This window comes from Vidua macroura, chromosome 1, assembly GCF_024509145.1.
Source record: "Vidua macroura isolate BioBank_ID:100142 chromosome 1, ASM2450914v1, whole genome shotgun sequence".
In the NCBI taxonomy this organism is placed as follows: Eukaryota; Metazoa; Chordata; class Aves; order Passeriformes; family Viduidae; genus Vidua; species Vidua macroura.
The window spans coordinates 35,943,068-35,963,422 of record NC_071571.1 but is presented as its reverse complement, the minus strand read 5'-3'; the positions used below and the strand labels follow the sequence as shown (position 1 = coordinate 35,963,422).

At 37.5% G+C, this 20,355-nt stretch overlaps 1 protein-coding gene across 6 annotated transcripts in view; it reads left to right on the top strand.

Moving 5' to 3' along the window:
* TBC1D5 (TBC1 domain family member 5) overlaps positions 1-20,355 on the top strand; it is a 317,972-nt gene that overhangs the window by 158,179 nt on the left and 139,438 nt on the right. For all 6 annotated transcript variants that reach the window (XM_053978144.1, XM_053978285.1, XM_053978212.1 and 3 more), the window contains 4 exons: positions 2,773-2,839; positions 16,620-16,728; positions 18,505-18,594; positions 18,708-18,779. In XM_053978144.1, coding sequence (XP_053834119.1) covers positions 2,773-2,839; positions 16,620-16,728; positions 18,505-18,594; positions 18,708-18,779 — 338 coding nt within the window. The remainder of the gene's footprint in view (positions 1-2,772; positions 2,840-16,619; positions 16,729-18,504; positions 18,595-18,707; positions 18,780-20,355) is intronic.

The window sequence follows — 20,355 nt, the reverse complement described above, 5'->3', positions numbered from 1 at the left end:
CTTCAGAAAGGAGGAAGATTATGTTGCTATTCTTGAATAGACATACTTTTTCAGTATATCAATTTAGCATTGTGAATAAGGTGGGGTTTTTTTTGTAATCTGACTAGTCTGGTAGGTGAATGCTTAGTTTAAGTATAAATGAAGTGCAGTAGTGCATTCAGGACCCATTGTGATGTGCTGTGTCCCTGCAGCACTCGCCCACTATCACTGCACCTGACCATATGGCTTTAACAGAGACTGAACATAGTTCAGTCATTTCTCTGAATGCTCAGGATCAGATGTGGAGATGGGTAATATATGAAAAAGCATATTACTGAAAATTGTCCCAATATGGAAGACTATTTTACAAGATATGAGAAAAAAAAATGAACAGATGGTTATTAATAATGGGAGGGTCGGCTTCTGGATGAAATATCTGGTGTTGTTAATTTAGTTAAATTTAGTAAACAAAAAGCAGATTGATTAAGTAGGATTTCCATTTTCAAAATAAATGGAGAGAGCTAATTAGTGAAATCAACTGGACTGAATGATTTTAGACTAAGATGTAGTAGAGATTTGGGATTTATTTTAGACAAAGGTGCAAAAGTCAATAAAAAACCCTGCATTCCAAATTAGATGAGAAAAGAAACACTTGGAAGTTCTATGCCAAAGTGAATGATTAAGTATGATTAAGTATTTTTTAAGTAATGTCTGGAATAAGTAAAGATCCTCAAAGAAACAGAAAAACAGCTTGATCTGCAAAGAAGGCCACATCCTGGATATCAGAAAGTGCGGTTTTACAGCGACAATCAGTAAAAATTAAGTTGAATCAGATCATAAGATGAGAATTTAAATACACAGGAAAATATTACTTGACTATGTAAAGAAGCTTGCTAAGAAAGAAAACTAGAACCATTCTGCAGTGTGAATGAACAAATGATACAGCTGGATAAATGTAATCCAGCTCTGGTCTGAAAAGGAAAACATTCACTTTTCAGTAAAAATAGAATTTTGGACAGAGACCTGAAAATAAATCAATAAAATAGATGGGAGTATTGGGTAGATACTGTAAATTAGCAGAGCTAATAATCTGACTTGCAGACTTCAAGAATATTGACAAATGCTGCTGCATGGAACAATTTTTAATACTTTAGCTCATGGCTGATGAATGGAAATATTGTACCTGTTAACAGGGGAAAGAAAAGTGATAGCAAAGCACCTGAATGGGCTGACCGTTATCTGTGCAGGGCTTTAAAAAAGTTTTTAAGAAAGAAGTAAGAGAGAAAAGCAAAGCCAATGGCATAACTTTTATTGCAGGTTTTTTTGTTAAATGAGACATTGTGGCCAGCTAACCTGCTTGCTTTTCAAAATATACATTCAGGAAATACATTCAGTCTGTCTGGATCTCAGTAAACCATCTGATGCAGTGCCACAGGAGATGCTGTGAAATAGAAAGGATGGGGATTAGTGAAGCATAGTAATTCTAGAATGAATAGAGAAATGTAAATTTTAAAGAAAGAATTCTTTTTTGTGAAGCTTGGGGTTGAACCAGTCTTATCCTATATTTTCATTTATTGTTTTGCCACAGAATGAGAGCTGATAGACTTTTATTAAATAAAATTATTGTAAGGTAACATCTAGTTCTAGTGCAAACAGTATTCAGGCAGGACCGGTCCTTTCTGAAGAAAAGAGGACTGCAAACAGCATGACATTGTATGAACTACAGTATTGCACTAGAAAGATTGTTTAGTGTAAATTGAAAAGTTTTTTTTGCTAATAAAAAATGGAGAGTTAATGTGCAGGCATGTTTGATTAAGGATGGCTGTGAAACCGCAAGATGGAGTGGCACGAATGTCATCTGTATTGAGCAAGATTTGTTTGATAGAGAAGAAAACCACTGTCCAAATTATGAACTCGGAATTTTTAGTATGCTACCTACAGTTCTTGTCCCTCCTTTTCCATGTGTAAGAAGGACTGAGTTAAAGAAAACGGGGAATGCGAAGCCTCATTTAGAAAAAAGACTGCAAGAACTTGATTTCAGTCAGCAGAACAGAGAACAGAGTTGTGCAGTGCTACCTCCAGATTAACCAAGGAGGAACACAGGGACATAGAAGAATGATCAAGCTAAATGACAGTGCAAGAATAAACAATATAAAACAGAACAAGAATAAATTTGCTTTGAAAAATGCATGACTCCTGGCTTTTAGCAGTCTTTCAACAGATGTACTTATAGAAGGAAAGTTTCCTTGTAATCCTTGATTTCTAGCAACATCACTGTTCCATGTATCACCAGCCCACAGGATGTAAAATAAGATGTTTGGCAGACATTTTAATAGGTACTGTCATGGAAGCTTTGAACTTGTGCTATGACAAAAAAAAAAAAAAAAAAAAAAAAAAAAAAAAAAAAAAAAAAAAAAAGAACCTGATATCACAAAGTCAGCTTAGAATTTTTCAGCAAACAGATGAACTTTTAGATTTTTTGACTTAATGTTGGTAAAATCAAGCTCATCTACTAATACAGTGTAATTCTGTAAGCCTATACTAGTTAAATTGTGTTATTGTGTTTAATAGTTTGAGAACAGCCTCAGTCAAAACTTTTAAGTGAAATTAAGTATCAGATTTTCAGAACTTTCAGAGTCCAGTTTGAAGAGGTAAAGTTGAGATTTGTCTCTGTAAGCTTTAGGTGAGTTTTGTTGTGACTGAAGTTACCATATGTGGTAAAATCAGTTGCAGTTGTCATCCATATCAGAGTTTGTCTCATAACAAAGGTGTTTTCTCTTATTTTTGTATTAGGAGGATCAAATGAAAATGGAAGCACACCCCCCACCTCAGATTCGGATGGAACTTTTATTTCTTACAGGTTAGTAATTTTTTATATTTATTTTCTAATTTTAAGAAGGTTGATTACAAGAAGCATAATCTATTTAAAGCAAAAGAACAGGTTGTATACTTTAGGAGGATTGTGGAATCTAAACTGGAACAGTTAACAAAAGAACATGAAGTATTTCATTAAGGAATGATCTAAAAATTTGTTTTCTGGATTATTTTTTTTTTTCAAAAGTTGTTCAAAATGCTTAACTGATGAAAGTACAAGATATTTGAAAGCCCAAACATTTTAAAGGTTGTTTTTTGTGGGTTTTTTCCTCCAAAGTATTCCATTAAATAAACTCACAGCAACTAAGCTAAATGTTGAAATATTCAACTCACCAGTGATCACCTTTCTGATCTTCTCCAAAGTAACTGGATTTATGGAGCACACGAAATTCTATTTCCTCATTATTTCATGTCAAAAACCAAAGCCAAGATAAGTTAAATTTGAGATTATTTGACAGGAAAATAATATTTCAATTTTGTTGGCAGTAAACACCAGTTAAAGAAACTTTTTTCAGCAATGCCATTGAGTTTGAATCTTGCTTGGGCACATACCAGAGGGTGTCTTGTGCTTGAAAGCACAGAAAGTTAATCAGCAGGTGTATACTTTCATCTTCCACCCTGCAAAATACTGACTCTGCTACAAAATTTTTTTTTCCTTGTGACTAGTAAATTAATAGTATGACTTGTGCTAACCAGAAGGATTGCATCTGATTTTCATGTTTAAGTATGGTAAACAAAACATGCTTACCACATGATTATTTTCAAATCATTTAGTGGACTGTGTTGGTTGGCATTTTTTTTGGTTTTGGTTTGTGCTCTGCTGGAATCTCTACTTCAAAGAGGTGCAGTCAGGCAGGAGGAACCTGCCTGCTGGCCTTGTCCTGGTTGCAGCCGGCTGGAGAATGCTGAACCGTGGTGCAGGGAACGAGCTGTGCTGGTCACGGGGAGCCTCAGGCGTGGGGCGGCAGGGAGGGACACAGTGCTGGAGAACCTGTTGCAGGCTGGAGACAGAGCCATTGCCAAGGAGAGCAAGGAGCAAACAGCCTGGTCTTGAGCATGTTGAAAAGAAAGACTTTTTGTAAGGACCTAGAGGGAACAGCAAAGAGTTTGCTGCGATTCAAACACCCCGAGGAAGTTTCTGGACTAAGAGCAAGGTTGGAAAAAAGGGTGTGCCTGCAGGGACAAAGTGGGACTGGGGTGGGTTGATTTAGGTATCCTTACAATTTTCTTTATCCTGATAGGTCGACTCTAATGAGACCTACTTTGTGATGATGTAAAACTCTTCTAGGGTGTTAGCATATTCACTTTGATAAAATATATTAGAAGATCCATTTGAGGGTTCTGCATGACTCTGTTCCTTGTCATATTCCTGTTTTCTGCATGCAACATACTCTCTAAGTTAAAAGAAGGGCCAAAAAATACCAGCCAGGATAATATTCGTGTTTTTCAGGTGAGAAGCATGTGTAGATAGAGAGACCACAAATCAGTCTCTCAAAAACAGGCAAGATAGAATTTAACCAGATCAGCAAAAGAAAGTTGAGAGCACTCTCTGCCATTAAAGCCAGGAAACTTATTCCTGAAAATCATCAAGTCAAGAGCACTAGCTGTTGTACCTGCCAAGTGGCAACACTTGAAGAAGAAGCAGCCAGCTTTAGCTAGACTTTGGTTCCACAAGAGTGTGAGCAGTGGAGCTGGGGTCTGAGCCCTTCTTGTCACCCCTGCTCCACTCAGGCAGTAGCACTCATCTCTCAGGGAGCTAGTCAGGGAGCTAACCCAGCCCAAGCTGTTCATTCTTCCTTGGGAGAGCTTTCTGATGACTTCCTCCTGCCAAAGTTTCCCATGGTGTCAGTACCAGTGCAGGGAATGTAGCTAGCATGGACAGCCATTGGGAGGACAGAGCATGGTACCTTTTACCTAAATCAGCCTAAAGCTTAGTGAGTCTTTAATGCTTCACAGATTAAGTGGAGGTTAAAGCTGGTCTTTGAATCTATGTATTCCTTAGTACAAAATGCATATAATAAATACGACGTTGGCTACAAGTTCCACTGAATATGCTAATATTCTGTCAAAGAGCCCAACTTGGGAAACTGAATTTAGTTAGTCTTTTAAGAAGGGCCCCATATCTCATTGCCAAAGTATTATTGATGTAATTAAAGGCAAAATAGTAAAAAAGATACATATGTGTATATGTGTATTGGGGAGGTGTGTATGTATACATATATATAAAATAACTTCTGACTTTTCATAGTTGGCAAGCTATCACCATTATTTAGTAATAGTGCTTGATATGTGAAATGTGTATTTGTTTCTCAGTGGCAAGTAATTCCTGTGATCTAGTGAGACTGGCTGTAAATTTGATGGTTGGGTTGGATATTGTTTTGATAGTTATAGTTCTGGACTGCATGTTAAGTAAAATTGAACATCTAACACCTTATGAAAGATGAAAAGTGAATCCTAAACTATCTTGAAAGATAGTGATGGTAAATGGTTGTTATTTATTTAAGGACTCATTAGAAATTTTGACCTATTTTAGGATACTGTCAAGGATTATTGTTTTAGTAAGTTAGTAATTTGGTAAAACTAATGAGGGTCTTGTTTACCCAATGCATTTCAGTCTATCATATTTTAAAAATATCAGCTAATGAACTTTTGCCCTAAAAGAGGCAAGGACATCTTTGAATCATGGTAGATGTCATACATATGCAGAAGGTTAATACATGAAAAATAGTATTGAAAATTTTTGCTGAAACAAAAGTTGCTTAATATTTTGTCAGTAATAGGCATTTGCAATTTCATTCGAAGAGATTACTCCAAAAATATTTGAATATTAGTAAGTTTTGGTATTAAAATGCTCCTTAAAACATTATTTTTACCACAATAAAAATAAACCCCAGTAGAAGTTACTTGATTCCCACAATAAAAAATAGACCTCAGTAGAAGTTACTTGATTCCCACATTTTCTGTTTAAAGGACACTTTGACACTATGCAGTACAAGACTCCCAAGTGTATGTGTTAATAAAGGATGACCTATCATTATTCTTTGATATATATGATGCTCCAGTACTATTTGTATGGTTTTATTTTTAATATGAAGGCATCACCTTAGAGTTTGTGACTCTTGCTTGTGTTGATCACAGCACAGATGTAATGCTGCATGTGTTCAGATAGTGAGCATTTCCCTTTAGGTCATAACATTTGTAAGTAATGTAAGTGAAAAGCACATGTGACTGGCATATATTTTTAAATATTCTTTGAGTTCATGAATGTGTCCTGTCAGGTCACAGAGAATTCTCTAGCTGGTCTTTATGCTCTGATGGAAGTACTCTTTGTGTACTTGAGAAGGAGCTCTACTAATAAGAAATTATGAAAATTATTTCTTAGAAGCATGCCATCAAAATTAGAAGTTCACTATTGGAAATATTTGAACAAGGATTTAGACATATAATAACTTTCAGCTTTTAAATGTTAGAAACTTAAGGAAAATACTTCAGCTTTGCTCTACTGTGTTATTTTACTGCTATGGTTAAAGCCATTTTTGGGTGTCCAAATGGGCTGGACTTCACCAAAAGGAAAAGGAAAATAGATGTGGGTCTTTATTTTCAGTATCTGCAATGCAGTGCCACTGGAAAGTAGAAATACTGTCTTTCTCCTCCCTTCCCAAGGGCAGCTGACCTTCTCCTCGCCAAAGAGGTGAACCCCTTGCCAGCACATATGACTACAGACTATTACATTAATCTGTTTAGCCTCAGTACCAGCTGCTTGCATGTTTTTAATTATCTTATTAGATGGTATAACAGTGACCTATGAAATAAAATGAAGGTGAGTATTTTTTAACTTTATTTTACAGGCTATTTTTCTAAATATATTTTAATGACCTAATTATGACTTTTAGGGAGAGCCATTGATGCAGACATTCAATTTGGCTGATAGAATCTAACATCTCAAGGACAGTTATTTTCTTTCAAGGTGGATTCATACATTAATATTGCTTCTAATAAATATATAGCCTAAAAAAGCTCACTTTTCATACTTGTATATGAACTTTATGATTCAGAGACCCATGACTGCTATGTTGGATAATTTCTTAATACATGTCTGCACATATATATAAGTTTAATTCTTACCCCATGTATCAAGATAAAGTTCTTTCCTCTGTGGCTTAAATTCCATGACAAATGAGGATTGCTCAGTGCTGTAGGTTGTGTAGACAAGGCGTATGCCTTCTTCTGCTCATATTTCAAACAGGCAGAGGATCTCGTATAAGAAAGACTTTTGTTTTCCATTTTCTCCCCCTGACTTCATGCATATTCTGCTTACCAGATGTTTCCTTCCTTGATGCAAAAAGGCAATGTGGTCCTGCTGGCTGAGGCGTTTCTTGTGTGCCAGCCAACTGCAGACACTGAGCATACAGAAGAAAGACGGCAAGGCTGTTCCTCCTTGGTTCTTCCCGCTTCCAAAAGTGGTGCTGAAACCACTTGGGTTGCCCTTTTAACTTTTGTTGGCAGTTGAGCCAGAAGTGGCTACATAGACCCTGTCCTGACATGTTAAACATACTATGAAGATGTGTGCAATTTACATACCTCCACCTTAAGGAAAATTTTGTCTTAGTCTATTAGGAAGCAGCCCTTTTCCATCTACACAAGCCTATCTAGTCTTGTTCATACACAGACAATGTTACTTCATTGTTTTAATTTTAAGCCACTCCTGTGCAGTTGTGGTCTTATTTTTCCTGATTTTGTTCACTGTATGTCCACACATAATCAAGAGATGTAAAGAACCAGCTTGTTTCTGTGGGTTTTTCAGTTATTTTGAAATAAGAAAAATTGGGCACAGAAGGCAATGCAGTGAAATTTTCACTGCCGCTTCACTCTACTCCACAAGGAGAATTCACAATGCTTGCATCCTTTCTCTCTTTCCACAAAGAAGTAGTAAAACTGGCATCCATGTTTATTTTGTCTTATCCTAAACCATTTGCTAGACACTGTTCCAGTTGATGCCATTTATGTGCAAAGAGGCCTTTTCAGCGTGAGTTAATTTTGTCTGGGAGCATGTAAACTCTCTCCTTGATTTTCTGAAAGATCATGTTCATAATGTGCTAAGAATCTTTCTCTGGATGTGGTAGTCTGTGCCAGTACTCTCATTTTGTCAGTGTTTGTGATGCTGTTAGGAATTCCATCTTGCAAATCTCATTTTTCCAGCAAGAGAAGGTGACTTTTTGCACTGATCACAGGTTTCCTCCAACAAGTTCTTTTTACTCCAAAACCTGGAAGATCACTATCATTCCTATTAAAAGCTTAGAATATTTCTGATTTTCTATGAATTCTTTTAAAATTACATTCCTTTTTTTTTTCCTTTTAAGGAGACTTACATAATTTCCATCTCTGTCTTGTCAGATTTCTGTTATTTACTTCTTCCTTCCTGAAGAAGCTGATCCTTGCTGCATTCCTTGCCTGTTGTCCTCAGGAACTGGCGAATCATGTCATAAGACAAGGAAGAATAAATTGTCATTAAGGAACTGAAAACCTATATTCAGTATACTCTTTCTAAGATGCAAACATTTCAACACATATAAATTTTGGATTTTTTTAAACTTTTCCAGTGAAAATTATACTACTTTCTAAAGACATAGAAATGGCAATATGGACTTGCTTTCTAGTTTAATGCAATGTAATAGGAAAAAGCAAATTTAAGACATTTACTTAAAGCTTGAGATGCTTTTGACAGAGAATCAGAAAGGAAGGATTGAGTTACCAACACCTTTTGTTGGTAGAATACTTTTTTTGTGGATTGGCTGCAAGAATGAAGGACCCAGATTGTGAAGAGAGACCATGGAAGAGAGAATGGTAATTTCTAAAATCCATGGAATGCAAGTGAAAATTTTAGTTCACTCTTAATTTATTTTGTTGTACTTGAAAATCATCATATATACCACTGACACCACAATCAACTCATGCCATACTTTCCCTTACTAATGTTTAAAGTGATTTTCATTATGAAATTATTTTACTTTTTCACTCTCAATAACCTTCAGACGTTCATGGCAATTGGGAGATGTGACTGAGGACAGGGGGGAATTTTCAAAAAGGCTAAGGAGGAGGATGCAGGGAGATGGGCCAGTTAGCTACACCTTGGCCCCAGGGAAGATGGAGAAGCAGGTAATATGCTGGGGGCTGGAAAAAGGACCTGGGGGTCCTGGTAGGCATCAAATTGAACATGAGTCACCAGTGCTCCTTTGCAGCAAAGAAAGCTAATAGCATCCTGGGATGCATTAGGAGCAGTGCTGCCGGCAGATCAGAGTTAGTAATCCTTCCCTGTAATCCATACCTGGAATGCTGTGTCCAGTGCTGGGCTCCCCTGTAGAAGAAAGACATGGGCGTACTGAAGAGTGCCCAGAAAAGGGCTGCTAAGATGGTGAAGGAACTGGAGCAGCTCTTCTGTGAGGAAAGACTGAGAGAGGTGGGAATGTTCAGCCTGGAAAAGAGAAGGCTCAGAGCATCTTTTTGAAATCTGTGAGTATCTAAGTGAAGGGTAGAAGGGACACAGAGACAGGCTCTTTTCAGTGATACCCAGCAACAAGATCAGAGCTAATGGGCACAAACAGAAGCAGATGAGATTCCAACTGAGTATCAGGAGACTCTATTACATGTGGTTTTTAGTTGGATGATTTGTAGAGCTGTAGCCTTTAACTTCTGTTGTGTCCTGCAGGAAGCTCTTACCTTTTCTTTTCCTTAATGAATGCATGTTTGTATAACAAGGCTGCATGCTTGTGAACACACACAATTCACAGAGCTCTGCCTAGCTGTGGGTATGAGTAGAAGGGTAAAACAGGAGAAGGGAACCTGTCGTCCCGAGAAGTAGGAAGTAAACGCTCTACATGTGCATGCAAAGGATTTCAAAGTTATTGGGGGTTTTCAACTAGAAAGCTTTGAGCCTGCAACTGTCAAACTCAGTTACAATGCAAAAATAAAAATAGTTCAACATCATATCTACATTTTTTTTTCACCATTCTTTAAATGTATGCGAAGGTAATGAGTAGAGGAAAATGCGCTGGTGAAATTTAGACTTCAAAATGGCTGTAACAAGAATTATTCTGTGAAAGCTGAACAGGTAAAGGGTTGGAAATGATGTGCTTTCCAAAGACCAAACTTGGCTCTTTGGCTGAGAACCGCCAAGCAAAGTAGACAGTTTGGAATATGGAGAAAGGTATCTTAGGGTTCTGCATCAGACCTAGTGCTATGAGGAATGGTGCTGGCAGAGCATCTGCTGCCAGTGCAGCCTTATTTCAGTTCCCTGAACTGTACTGCACACACTGGTAGCTTAAAGAGCATAGCTAACTAATAACTTTATTTGCTGGAATGTTTGCCTTAAGAAAGTGATTTTACCTTTCTTCACACAAACCTTTTTAACTGAATGTCAGCCAAAAGTAGATGAAACCTGAACTGTTTAGAAAAATCTGCCCTTTGAATGTTCAGCCTCCCAGCAACACAGCCATGCATATTCACACTTACATGGCTGTTAGCTCTGCCACGTATCCTGAGGCAGGACTTTGAGAAACAGAGGAAAATACATGTATTTTCCAAACAGACTGATAAGCCTTCACATTAAAGCTGTCAAGTGGATTTTCAGGGTAGCAAATAGAAATCTGTGTGTTTCAGAAATATTTTTTAGAAACTCTACTTATTACTTTATACTACCTTTCAATTGGGTTTTTCCTCTGTTTTTATAGAATTAACTCTGTCTTTATTACATTCCTGAAAGTTGCCTTACTTTTTTCTCAACTGTTGATTTTATGACATAATAAATAATACAAACTATCCATGTTTCTTGGATTTATGCAGTATGTTTGAAAGGAATTGTTGCCTCTATTTAAATATTTAAATATAGGTACTTGATGTTCCTATCAATAAAGATCTCATATTGCAAAACATATGACACAAAAATTTGAGAATCAGTTTTCTTTCTGATGGCCTGTTCAGTAGCCTGTTGCTTCATTGAGTGCCCCTGAGGAGCCGAGTTTGGGTCTCAACATTTTAAAAAGCACATTCTGAAGATGAGAACCAGTATAAAAATGTGAAATTGGCTTTTCTAGAAGCACACATGCGACTGTTTTAAGATGATTTTGCCAATACTAGCAGCGCTGCTCAAGACTTTTCTTTGGATCTCTCTGAAGCTATCCATTTTATCCTTTAATATTGGTCTAGAGGATGGAATAAGCTTGAGATTTTGATTGAAATCCTAAATATGTATGCAAATGTTTTAGTAGTATAGCAGTATTCTTCCACAGACTGAGGAATATTCTCTGTTATCTAAATGCTGTTGTAACAGCAATAGACAAAATAATGATACACACTATCTGATGACCCAGTAGTTACTGGTTTCTTTGTTAACTGCAGTTTCACCTGAACATCAGTTATGGACAGTAATATTTACCTGGTAGATCTGAGCCCCTGCAGTCCCAGAACTGAATCTTTTGCCCTTTTTCAGTGACATAGATTGTAGTTCCATGTGGTTCTTCACATTTTTACATCTCTATGAGTTTTAGTGTCTTCCACAGAGTTTTTGTGTTGTCTGAACATGATGGTATGAAAATACTTCTTACGCTAGTTTTAGACTTTGGCAGGATCTGCATTCATACATTTCCCCAGCTTTATCCTCTAAATCAGTAAATGCAGAAGCTAAGTAGCAGTGGTTGCTGTTTGTGCTATACCAGTCTCCCTCAACTGTATTTCTTCCTCTTCTGAACAGAGTATGTACTTTGTATGGAGCTTTAATAAGCTACCATTGCATTCTTCTGCATATCTATGCTTGATGTATTGGGTTTACCATTATGCTGGAGATTGAAAATTAGCAGCAGAGCCAGAGGCAGGTGTTCTGCTTCTGCCTATCAGTGGAGGAAAGTCTTTGTTACCTCTCCCCAACATGCACAAGCTCAATGTTGCCTCAGTAAAGCTCTTGGAACTATTTGAATTTGAGTTATTTCCTAGGAATATTGTTGGATTATTGATGTTGTGCATTCTGAAAGAGTTTATAGTTGCTTGTTCCTCTATAGCTGAGCAATAGTGGGATTCCAGTGACTTTTACTAAGATGTTAGACCTTAGAGATTCACATACCTTTTCAAGAATGCTATCCAAGTGCATGCAGAATTTTACTTAGACTTTCTGGTGTAAAGTCCTGCTTGTTGTGATCTCTACTAACAGTCAACTGAGAGGAACATTTCTGTTCCAGACTTCAAGCTTTTGTATCTGAAAATCTGATGCTTGTAATTGCCTTAACAAGAATCATATCCACAAATCATGTCCTGTTGAAAAAAAGGAAAAATAGACTTCTATATATGGTTTGCTCAGAGATCAACCTCATAAGAAAGAAAGTGTGTGTCTTAGAGCAGACCCCAGTATACAATTCTTTGGCAGAGAGATTTTAACTCTTGTGGTTATGACACAAGTGCATGTTTCAAAAGATGGAAAGGAACAGATGAGAACTATGAACAAATCCTGCAGAATTAATCCCTTCATTGATTTGCCCGCTTTTTCTTTCATTCATATTAAGTACTTTTCCTGCTTTGAAGTAATGCAACTCTCCCTAACTCGTGCCAGTAGATACTTTACATTGGACAGCTATTGCAGAAATAACATATGAAATTAAGTTTCTTAAAGAACTATTACTCCAATAATTTCTTTCTCATTCAGGTCTGTGTTGGTTTGGCACAGCCTGATTATTGGTAGCAGGGGGGCCATAAAGGTGGGTTCTGTGAGAAACTGCTGGAAGCTTCCACCATGTCCAGCAGAGCCAATCCCTGATGGCTCTAAAGATGGGCATGCTGCTGGCCAAAGCTGGGCCAGTTAGAGATGTTGGTTACCCTTCTGTGATAACATATTTAAGAAGAAAATCAAAGTGGTGCACGCACAGTTTTTCTTATAGTCAGAGAAGAGAAGGAGGAGAGAACATGTAAGGGAAAACAACATGGAGACACCAAGGTCAGTGGAGACGGAAGGGCAGGAGATGCTCCAGGCATCAGGGTTAAGATTCCTCTGCAGGTCATGGTGAGACCATGGTGAAGTAGCTGTGCCCCTGCAGTCCATGGGGATCCACAGGGGATGCAGAGATCCACCTGCAGCCCGTGGGGGAGGTGCCCACACCAGAGCAGGTGAATTCCTGGAAGAAGCTGTGATCCAGTGGAAGACCTGGTGGAGGGAAGGGGCCCCTGCTTCCAGGCTGGAGCAGCCTGTCCTTGGAGGTCTGCACCCCGTGGAAAGAGTGACCCATGTCACAGCAGTTTTGGGAGGACTGTGTGCCCATGGGAGGGACTCATGTTTGCAGCAGGTGCAGTTTGGCTGCTGTTTGTGAGCATGGACCCATGCCAGAACAGTTCATGGGAACTGTCTCCCATGGGAGGGACCCCATGGCCTCACAGGGGAAAGACTTGACTCCCTAAGCAGCAGAATAAAACCTTGATGACAACCTGACAAACTGACCAAACCCCCATGCCCTGTCTCCCTGCGCTGTTGGTGCAAAGGAGTGAGGGGTTAGGGGGAAAATGGCTTCTTTTACTTCTTTTTCTTCTCATTATCCTCCTCTGACTCTTGTCAGTAGTAAATTCACTTTGCAACTTTAAGTTGAGGCTGTTTTGCTCTTGAAGCGTTTTCTTCTGGTCCTTATCTCAACTCAAATCAATTTTTTCTCTCCTCTGCCCAGCTGTGGCATGGGAGGTTGAGGGAGCAGCTTTGGTGGGTGCCTGGCATTGGACTAGTGTCAAACCAAGACGAGGTCTTATATTATATGTATTTATTATTATTACGAAGACTTTACAACATGTGCAGTATTACATTACACAGGATACTCAAATAAGAATCTAAAATGAAAAATATTTACAAAATAATCAGAAAACATTAACATTGACATTTGCCTTTAATTGTACAGTCTACAGGTGGTATAACACAGGATCATGCATTTAATTTTCTAGCTTGATTAAAAGTAAATGCATGTACTTATTCATAGTTTAGGTGGTTCCTATTAGCTCTTTGAAGTCCTTCACTGCAGTGAAGGAAATGGAATATGGTAGACTTGAGTTCCAATCTTCATTGCTTATTTCATGTTGACCGGTGGGTTTTCTGCAATCCTGGGTTAACAAGGCTCTTAGATACTATTTTACATAATAGGGCTATATAATTTTAAATGTTATCTTTTTAGAATTGATTGCTTGTTCATATTAAACAGTGTTGCCACTATCAAAAGTCTCTAGAATTGTAAAGCTTAATTTATTAGTCTTCATTCAAAATACTTGAGAAATGAATTAGTGAATGCTGTTCAGAAAGGATTTTGAATATCATTCAGCTCTACTAAAACTGAGGCAGATTCCAGCTTCCAAGTAATTTCTTTTTCAGTTGCTTATAACTTTTTTTGTGATCCTAGCAGCCAAGAGGGAATGCAGAGGAGATATGATCTTGCCAAATTTCTTTTGGCGGTTTTAAAAGTAATTTGGTTCAAAACGTGTTTGGAATTGCATTACTTTTTTTTTTTTTTTTAAGGCATAATATCTGCACTAATACAATTTCAGAAGTGTTGAAATTACTTTCTTACTGTGTAGCAATCACTTCCAGCAGCTGGTGAGAAAAATAACCTGAAGAGTTTCTTTCCTCTCTGTTCTTTCTTTTCACAGTTGCACTGGTTGAAACCTTTTGCTAACTCAGCTGACACACTGGCATTTTCAAAGACATTGTGGGAATGTCATCCACTTGCAGAACAATGTGAATAGCTTCAGAGTCTGACCTGTTGTGTGCACAGGGGAATGTGTCACTCTTGAAACATAGCTACCTTAGGGAGGCAGCTTGGCAGCAGTTATAATGGCCAATGATGCTACAGAATTTACAATGGCAAATGAAGAATATTATACATGATAGAAACAGGAGGGTTATTCAGATAGCCATAATATACTGTACTTACTGAAGTATAAGTGGCTGTGAAAGAAAGGCCCAGATTTTTCACAAGCTGTGTCTGCTATATACCATACGTTGTATTTAAAGGAGACAGAATCATGGTAAACAATCGTAGGCAGCTCCCTGCAGAAGGTGAGGATGTGTGGGAGACAAGGAGACAAAAATGACCAGATAGTCTTTCTGACTTGGAGACTGGGGGATGTGAGAGGAATGAAGGAAGCTGCTCCAGACCACTGGAATGACTTGCTGCTCTTTTGGTCACCTGGGGGTACTGGCGCTGGGGAGAAGCTAAAGGCAGCCCTAAACCCTGCAGTCTAACACTGCTGTAAGCATCTTTGCTCTTACCTGGAATAGCTTTGCTTTTCAAAGTATTTAATAATCAAGACCCAGAAGTAAACACTTTCTTTAAAAATATGGTCCTAGCTGAAAGGTGGTGCATTCACAAACACAAGACTTCTGGTCTCAGCATGAATCATGAGCTTGCTCCTGTCACAGAGGAAGACGACCATAATTTCCTGGCTTGCCGAGTCCATTCCTCTACAGTTCTCAGCAGCTATATCTTACAATTCTGTTTTAAAAAACTCACTCTCCCAACTCAGCTTAAAAGGCTGAAAACTATCTAACTTCATCTTGCATATATTTAGGACAATTTGGAAAACCAGAGTTTGCTGGTATTTAGTATAACCCACTCTGTGACCCTCCTTAGCAGACTAAATGTGGTGAGATCTTAGCCTGGAGTCATAATAGTAGTTTCCCTCTTCCTAGTTTCATTTGGTCTCCCAGGGAGAAGTAATAGTCTCCCATGTGACAGGGGGAGGAGGAGATGTTCACCTTAAGGACATGCATTGAAAATAAATCTGAAACACATTTCCTTGCACATAACCCAGCTCCTTACCTTGAAATTGCCCTTTGTATTTTAAAGTGGCTGCAGAAAGTCTGTGAGCAAGTCGTGGGCTACTAAGACTATCAGATCGCTTCAGCTGTTCTTCAGATTCATTTCAGTAGAAGTTGCAGGAAATATAGGTTTAATTCCTTTATTCAAACTCAGTAGATGGTTTGGGACAATTAATTTCCAATTGTTTCCCAGTAGAGCAGATTTACTTGTATATTAATGAGGCACAGGTGTTAGGCCCCTGGTGCCTGCATGCCTGGGAGGCATATTTAGGTTGTTTATCTAGTCAGCCATAGGTACTGCAAGGTACTCAAGCTTGCCTTTAACAGTTTATACAGTGAGGCTTTTTAATTTTTTGATGTTTTTTTAAATTTCCTAGCACCTGTTAAAATTTTAAAACTGATCATGTAGAAAGAAGTAGGAGTGATTTCAATAGTAAATAGCACTAAATGTTAAAGAAAGTCATCTTCTATGATGCTTAACTGCCCAGCTTGACATTAAGAAGAAAAGAAGGTTCATTTAAGCAAATACGTCATGTGAAGAGCTAATACAGTCAACAGTGTACTTTTCTGTTGCATATTTTTTGGAATAGGTACTTCTTTGTCTACAGCTGAAACATGAATGTGCTTATATTAATATTCATTTTTCTTGTTTATTCACTGAACTGCAGTACCAACATTTTAGAGGAAATGGAATAGCCTCCATAGACATTATGAATTTCAGTAGCTGGCATAATTATAGCGATCTACATATTCATTAAATCCAAAGAAGAAATGTGTCCAAAAAAACAGCCATGCGTTTAGAAGTGGTACACAACTAAATATATACATTTTAAAAAGTTGCTATCCTCTGCTTATCCAAAATTGTGTAGTGTCATATAGTCCTTAAATCAGCTAAAGCTTTTTGTTGTTTAAATGTTCATTCCTTTTGCTTTTGCAGTAAAGAATGGGAAGAACTATTTGTAAACAACAATTACTTGGCAACTATACGGCTGAAGGGGATTAATGGGCAGCTGAGAAGCAGCAGGTTCCGTAGTGTTTGCTGGAAGGTAAGAAGAGAAAATATTTATTTACAGTTTGTGGTTGCAATATATCAACACATTACCTGATGCGCTGGAAGATTACTGATGCAAAGAATCATGAATTTTCCAAGAGACTTCATCCCAATGTTTTCCTACTCATTTTTATAATTCATTGGACATTTGCTAACCACATCAAATTGCTTTAAAGCTGAATTGCAGGTAATAGCAAAAGAATCCGAGGAAAGTGTATCTTTGTGCTGGTGATATGTTTAGAATTGAGTGCCACACAGCCATCTCTCCTCTCAGTATCTGTGCAGGGAAGTCATGCACTGGAAATAGATAGGAAGTTAGTCTAAAAAATTATGGTTCTGTGGAATTTGGGACTGCTTTAAAATCAGTCTGATGCTTCTGCTAGCTGGTTTTCCCAGTGAAATGAGAAAGTGAAGACCAATCCCTCTTGTAAGGACTGGATGAAGAGGGAAGCAAGGTCTTCCAAAAGCACAACAGCTCCTGGGGAGTTTTTTGGTTTTTTTTTTGTTTTTTTTTTTTTTTGAAGTAGCAGGGGAAGGAAGAGAGAAAGAAAACAAAGTAATATGGGGTAGCTCTATAAAGTCCAAACAAATTTTTGCAATGACATCAAGTCTTCTGCTGTGCACTAACTCTGATAGTACAGACATTTTTTTCTAGTAGAGTTACTGTGTGTTAATGCTGATCATTTAAATTACCTCACTTGGAATTTCTGAACCATCATTTTGGCACAGAGACCTATAAAAAGAAATTTAAAATACTCCTTCTATATGAATTAGAGAAAGTTTGATATTTGAAATATATGTAGCATTGAACTAGTTTAAAGTTACTGAAAATACTTTATTCAGTAAGCCTGGTGAATATATGCCACCTGCACTGTTTTACCAGTTTGCTTCTTTTTAAGTCTCTAAATTAGGAGGCCATAACTGAAAGCCCTGAACTAACACAAAGATCAAGTCCTTCTCTGTCTACTAATTAAATCAAGGAGTAGTTTTATTTTAGAAATAAGGCAGGGTTTATTTGCTTGTCCCAATATGCATTAGGGCTCTGTTGTTAAGTACTGAAATTTAAAATTTTTTTTTAGTAATTTAGGAATATTTTTTGTTTATCAGTACTTCTGTTTGTCAGTATTACTGTTCCTTAACACTTTACAATGTGCAAATAAAAACATTGAAAAAGCAAAAAAATACTGGGGTTTTTCCTTGCTTCAGATGTAATTAAATAGTACTGTGCACTGCATGTTTCTTTCCAACCCTTTTCAAAGAGACATGAAAAAACTGAGATGTAGGCATTCTCAAGGACTGTCTGCAAAACTGCCTCTCTTAGCTTTCTTGCAGAATTCTAGAGCATGTTTCATTTCTTACATTGGGTATATCCCTCGGTGCTTAGTTCCTGCCCTGCATTTGTGGTTCGTTTTAAGCACATTGCATTAGGTCATTGGTGTTACGTAAATAGCTTCAAATTTTGTATATTTTTTTTCACATCTTTCCATTTTGTTTCTGCCTTGGAAGTCACCATCAACTTTACTGTAGCTCCAACAGTTTACAAAGCTTGAGTTCATGGCTTCAGTTGACTTAAACTCTTAGTTTTGACCCATAGAACTGCTGCTGTTCCTAGCTACTTATTTATGGACTAAAAAGCACTAAAACCAGAAATATTTTATACCTCTTTGCTTTCTCTTTCTTTCTGGGGTGTTTTATGCTGTCTGGTAGGATTTATATGAAAAGCTATTTAAAACTGATGAAGCTTAATGAATTTATTTTGTTTTGCTAATAGTTATTTCTGGATGTTCTACCGCAAGACAGAAGTCAATGGATTAAAACCACTTCAGACTTAAGAACTTCTTACAGTAAGATCAAAGAAATTGTAAGTTGGTACAAAATAGGTTCTCATACTTTGGCATAGATATTGACACTTACAGCATAACATTAGCTTATAGCATAGGAGAGGATTTGATTTTTTTTTCTGTTTTTATCTAGCACATTACAAACCCTCGGAAAGCAGGACAGCAAGATCTGATAATCAACAACCCACTCTCTCAGGACGAGGGGGTAAGTTAAGCCAACACACTCTACTAAAATTCTCATCTTCTTCATACTGACACAAGTGAGTTCTTGCTGAAGTAGGCAAAATGGCAGGTGCTAAAATCTCCCTCCTAAATGTCCAAACTGACTTGTGTTAGCAATTGTTCCACAGGTTCTGCTGGACAACTGGAAATGCTCATTTCCAGGCTGATATTCTGATTTTTAAGGGCTTAATTCAGGGAAGGTTGTGGTAAGCAAAAGATCGGTGCTGGACTATAATTAACTGATATGCTTTTTTATCACTGTATGTTTTCATTTTATACATCAAATGGCTTTAGTTTAAGGAGTGTTCAGTGTCTCTAGTTTAAGGAGTGTTCAAACAGTCAATATGAAGTGAATGCTGTTAACAGAACAATGAAATACCCTCCTCTGGAAGATTGTTCAGCCTTGGACTGTTTTTTACTGCATTTTGTTATACCTGAAAAGCTTTTAAGTATATTATAGCACATATCTTTAAGCTTTTCTGTTAATTATGTTACCATTGTTACCATCAAAATTCTATTTTATCAGTTTTTTAAAATAACTTAATGCCATGAAAATAATGCCGTTTGGCTGCACTTAAGAGATTTACACCTGAAAAGACTGTCTCAGATATCTCTGGTGATATTACTCCTGTTTTGTCCACAAACAGAAGCCCATACTTCATCTCTAGAGTGGTACTGTGCTCCTTATTTAATTTAGAAGGAGAGAGCTCTGCAGCTGTTACGACTGTGCACATCATCAAACTATTCTTGCATCCAGCTGGACAGAAAGTTGTGTCAACTGTAAAAGATTTAAAGTATTTCTGCTGTAGTTTGTGATTATACACAGTGGCTCAACCTGCTTTCTGCCTGTGGTGTCTTTCAGATATAGCAAACAAAGGTTAACAACTCAGAATATGTGGCAGGGGATTAATCTATAAAACAAAGCCACTGACCATAGGACTGAAGATCAAAGTGCCTTTGAGCCTCTGCTGTGTCTTAATGTTGCACCCATTTTGTGTCCTGATTTTTCCTTCCCTTTGCAATGCAGCTTCTGTTTGTTTCCTCTGTTCTGATGACCCAGGGTGGGAGCAGAGACAGGGGAGTTCCAAAATGTGGTCTAGCTGCATGACAAGAGTTGTGAGTTAGAATGGTACTCACAGAATGTAAGACATTATCAAAGATACTAATATTTTTGAAGTTTCGGGTTTTTACCGAGTTGTAACACAGATATAGCAACTAATTAACATGGGTTTTTGTTATTTTACTTCCCTCCCCATAGATAGCATTCATTTACTTTCTCTTTTCTTTCTGGGAGCATAAGCCACCATGGCAAATAATTAATTACTGAAAGGCAAGAAATTGTGGAAGTATTGTACAGACTCTGTATTGTATTTCATTCACTGGTGCTGCTGCTATTTGAAAACTTACCTAACCTGCATGAAGGCTGCTATAATAATTTTCTTCCATCTCTATTTTGATCAAGCTATTATCCCTTTATAATAAAGAATACAGTTTCCAATACTTTTCTGGAGCATACAATTAACAGCACTTTCTGACTTCTTTCTGGTTAGCTTTTACAG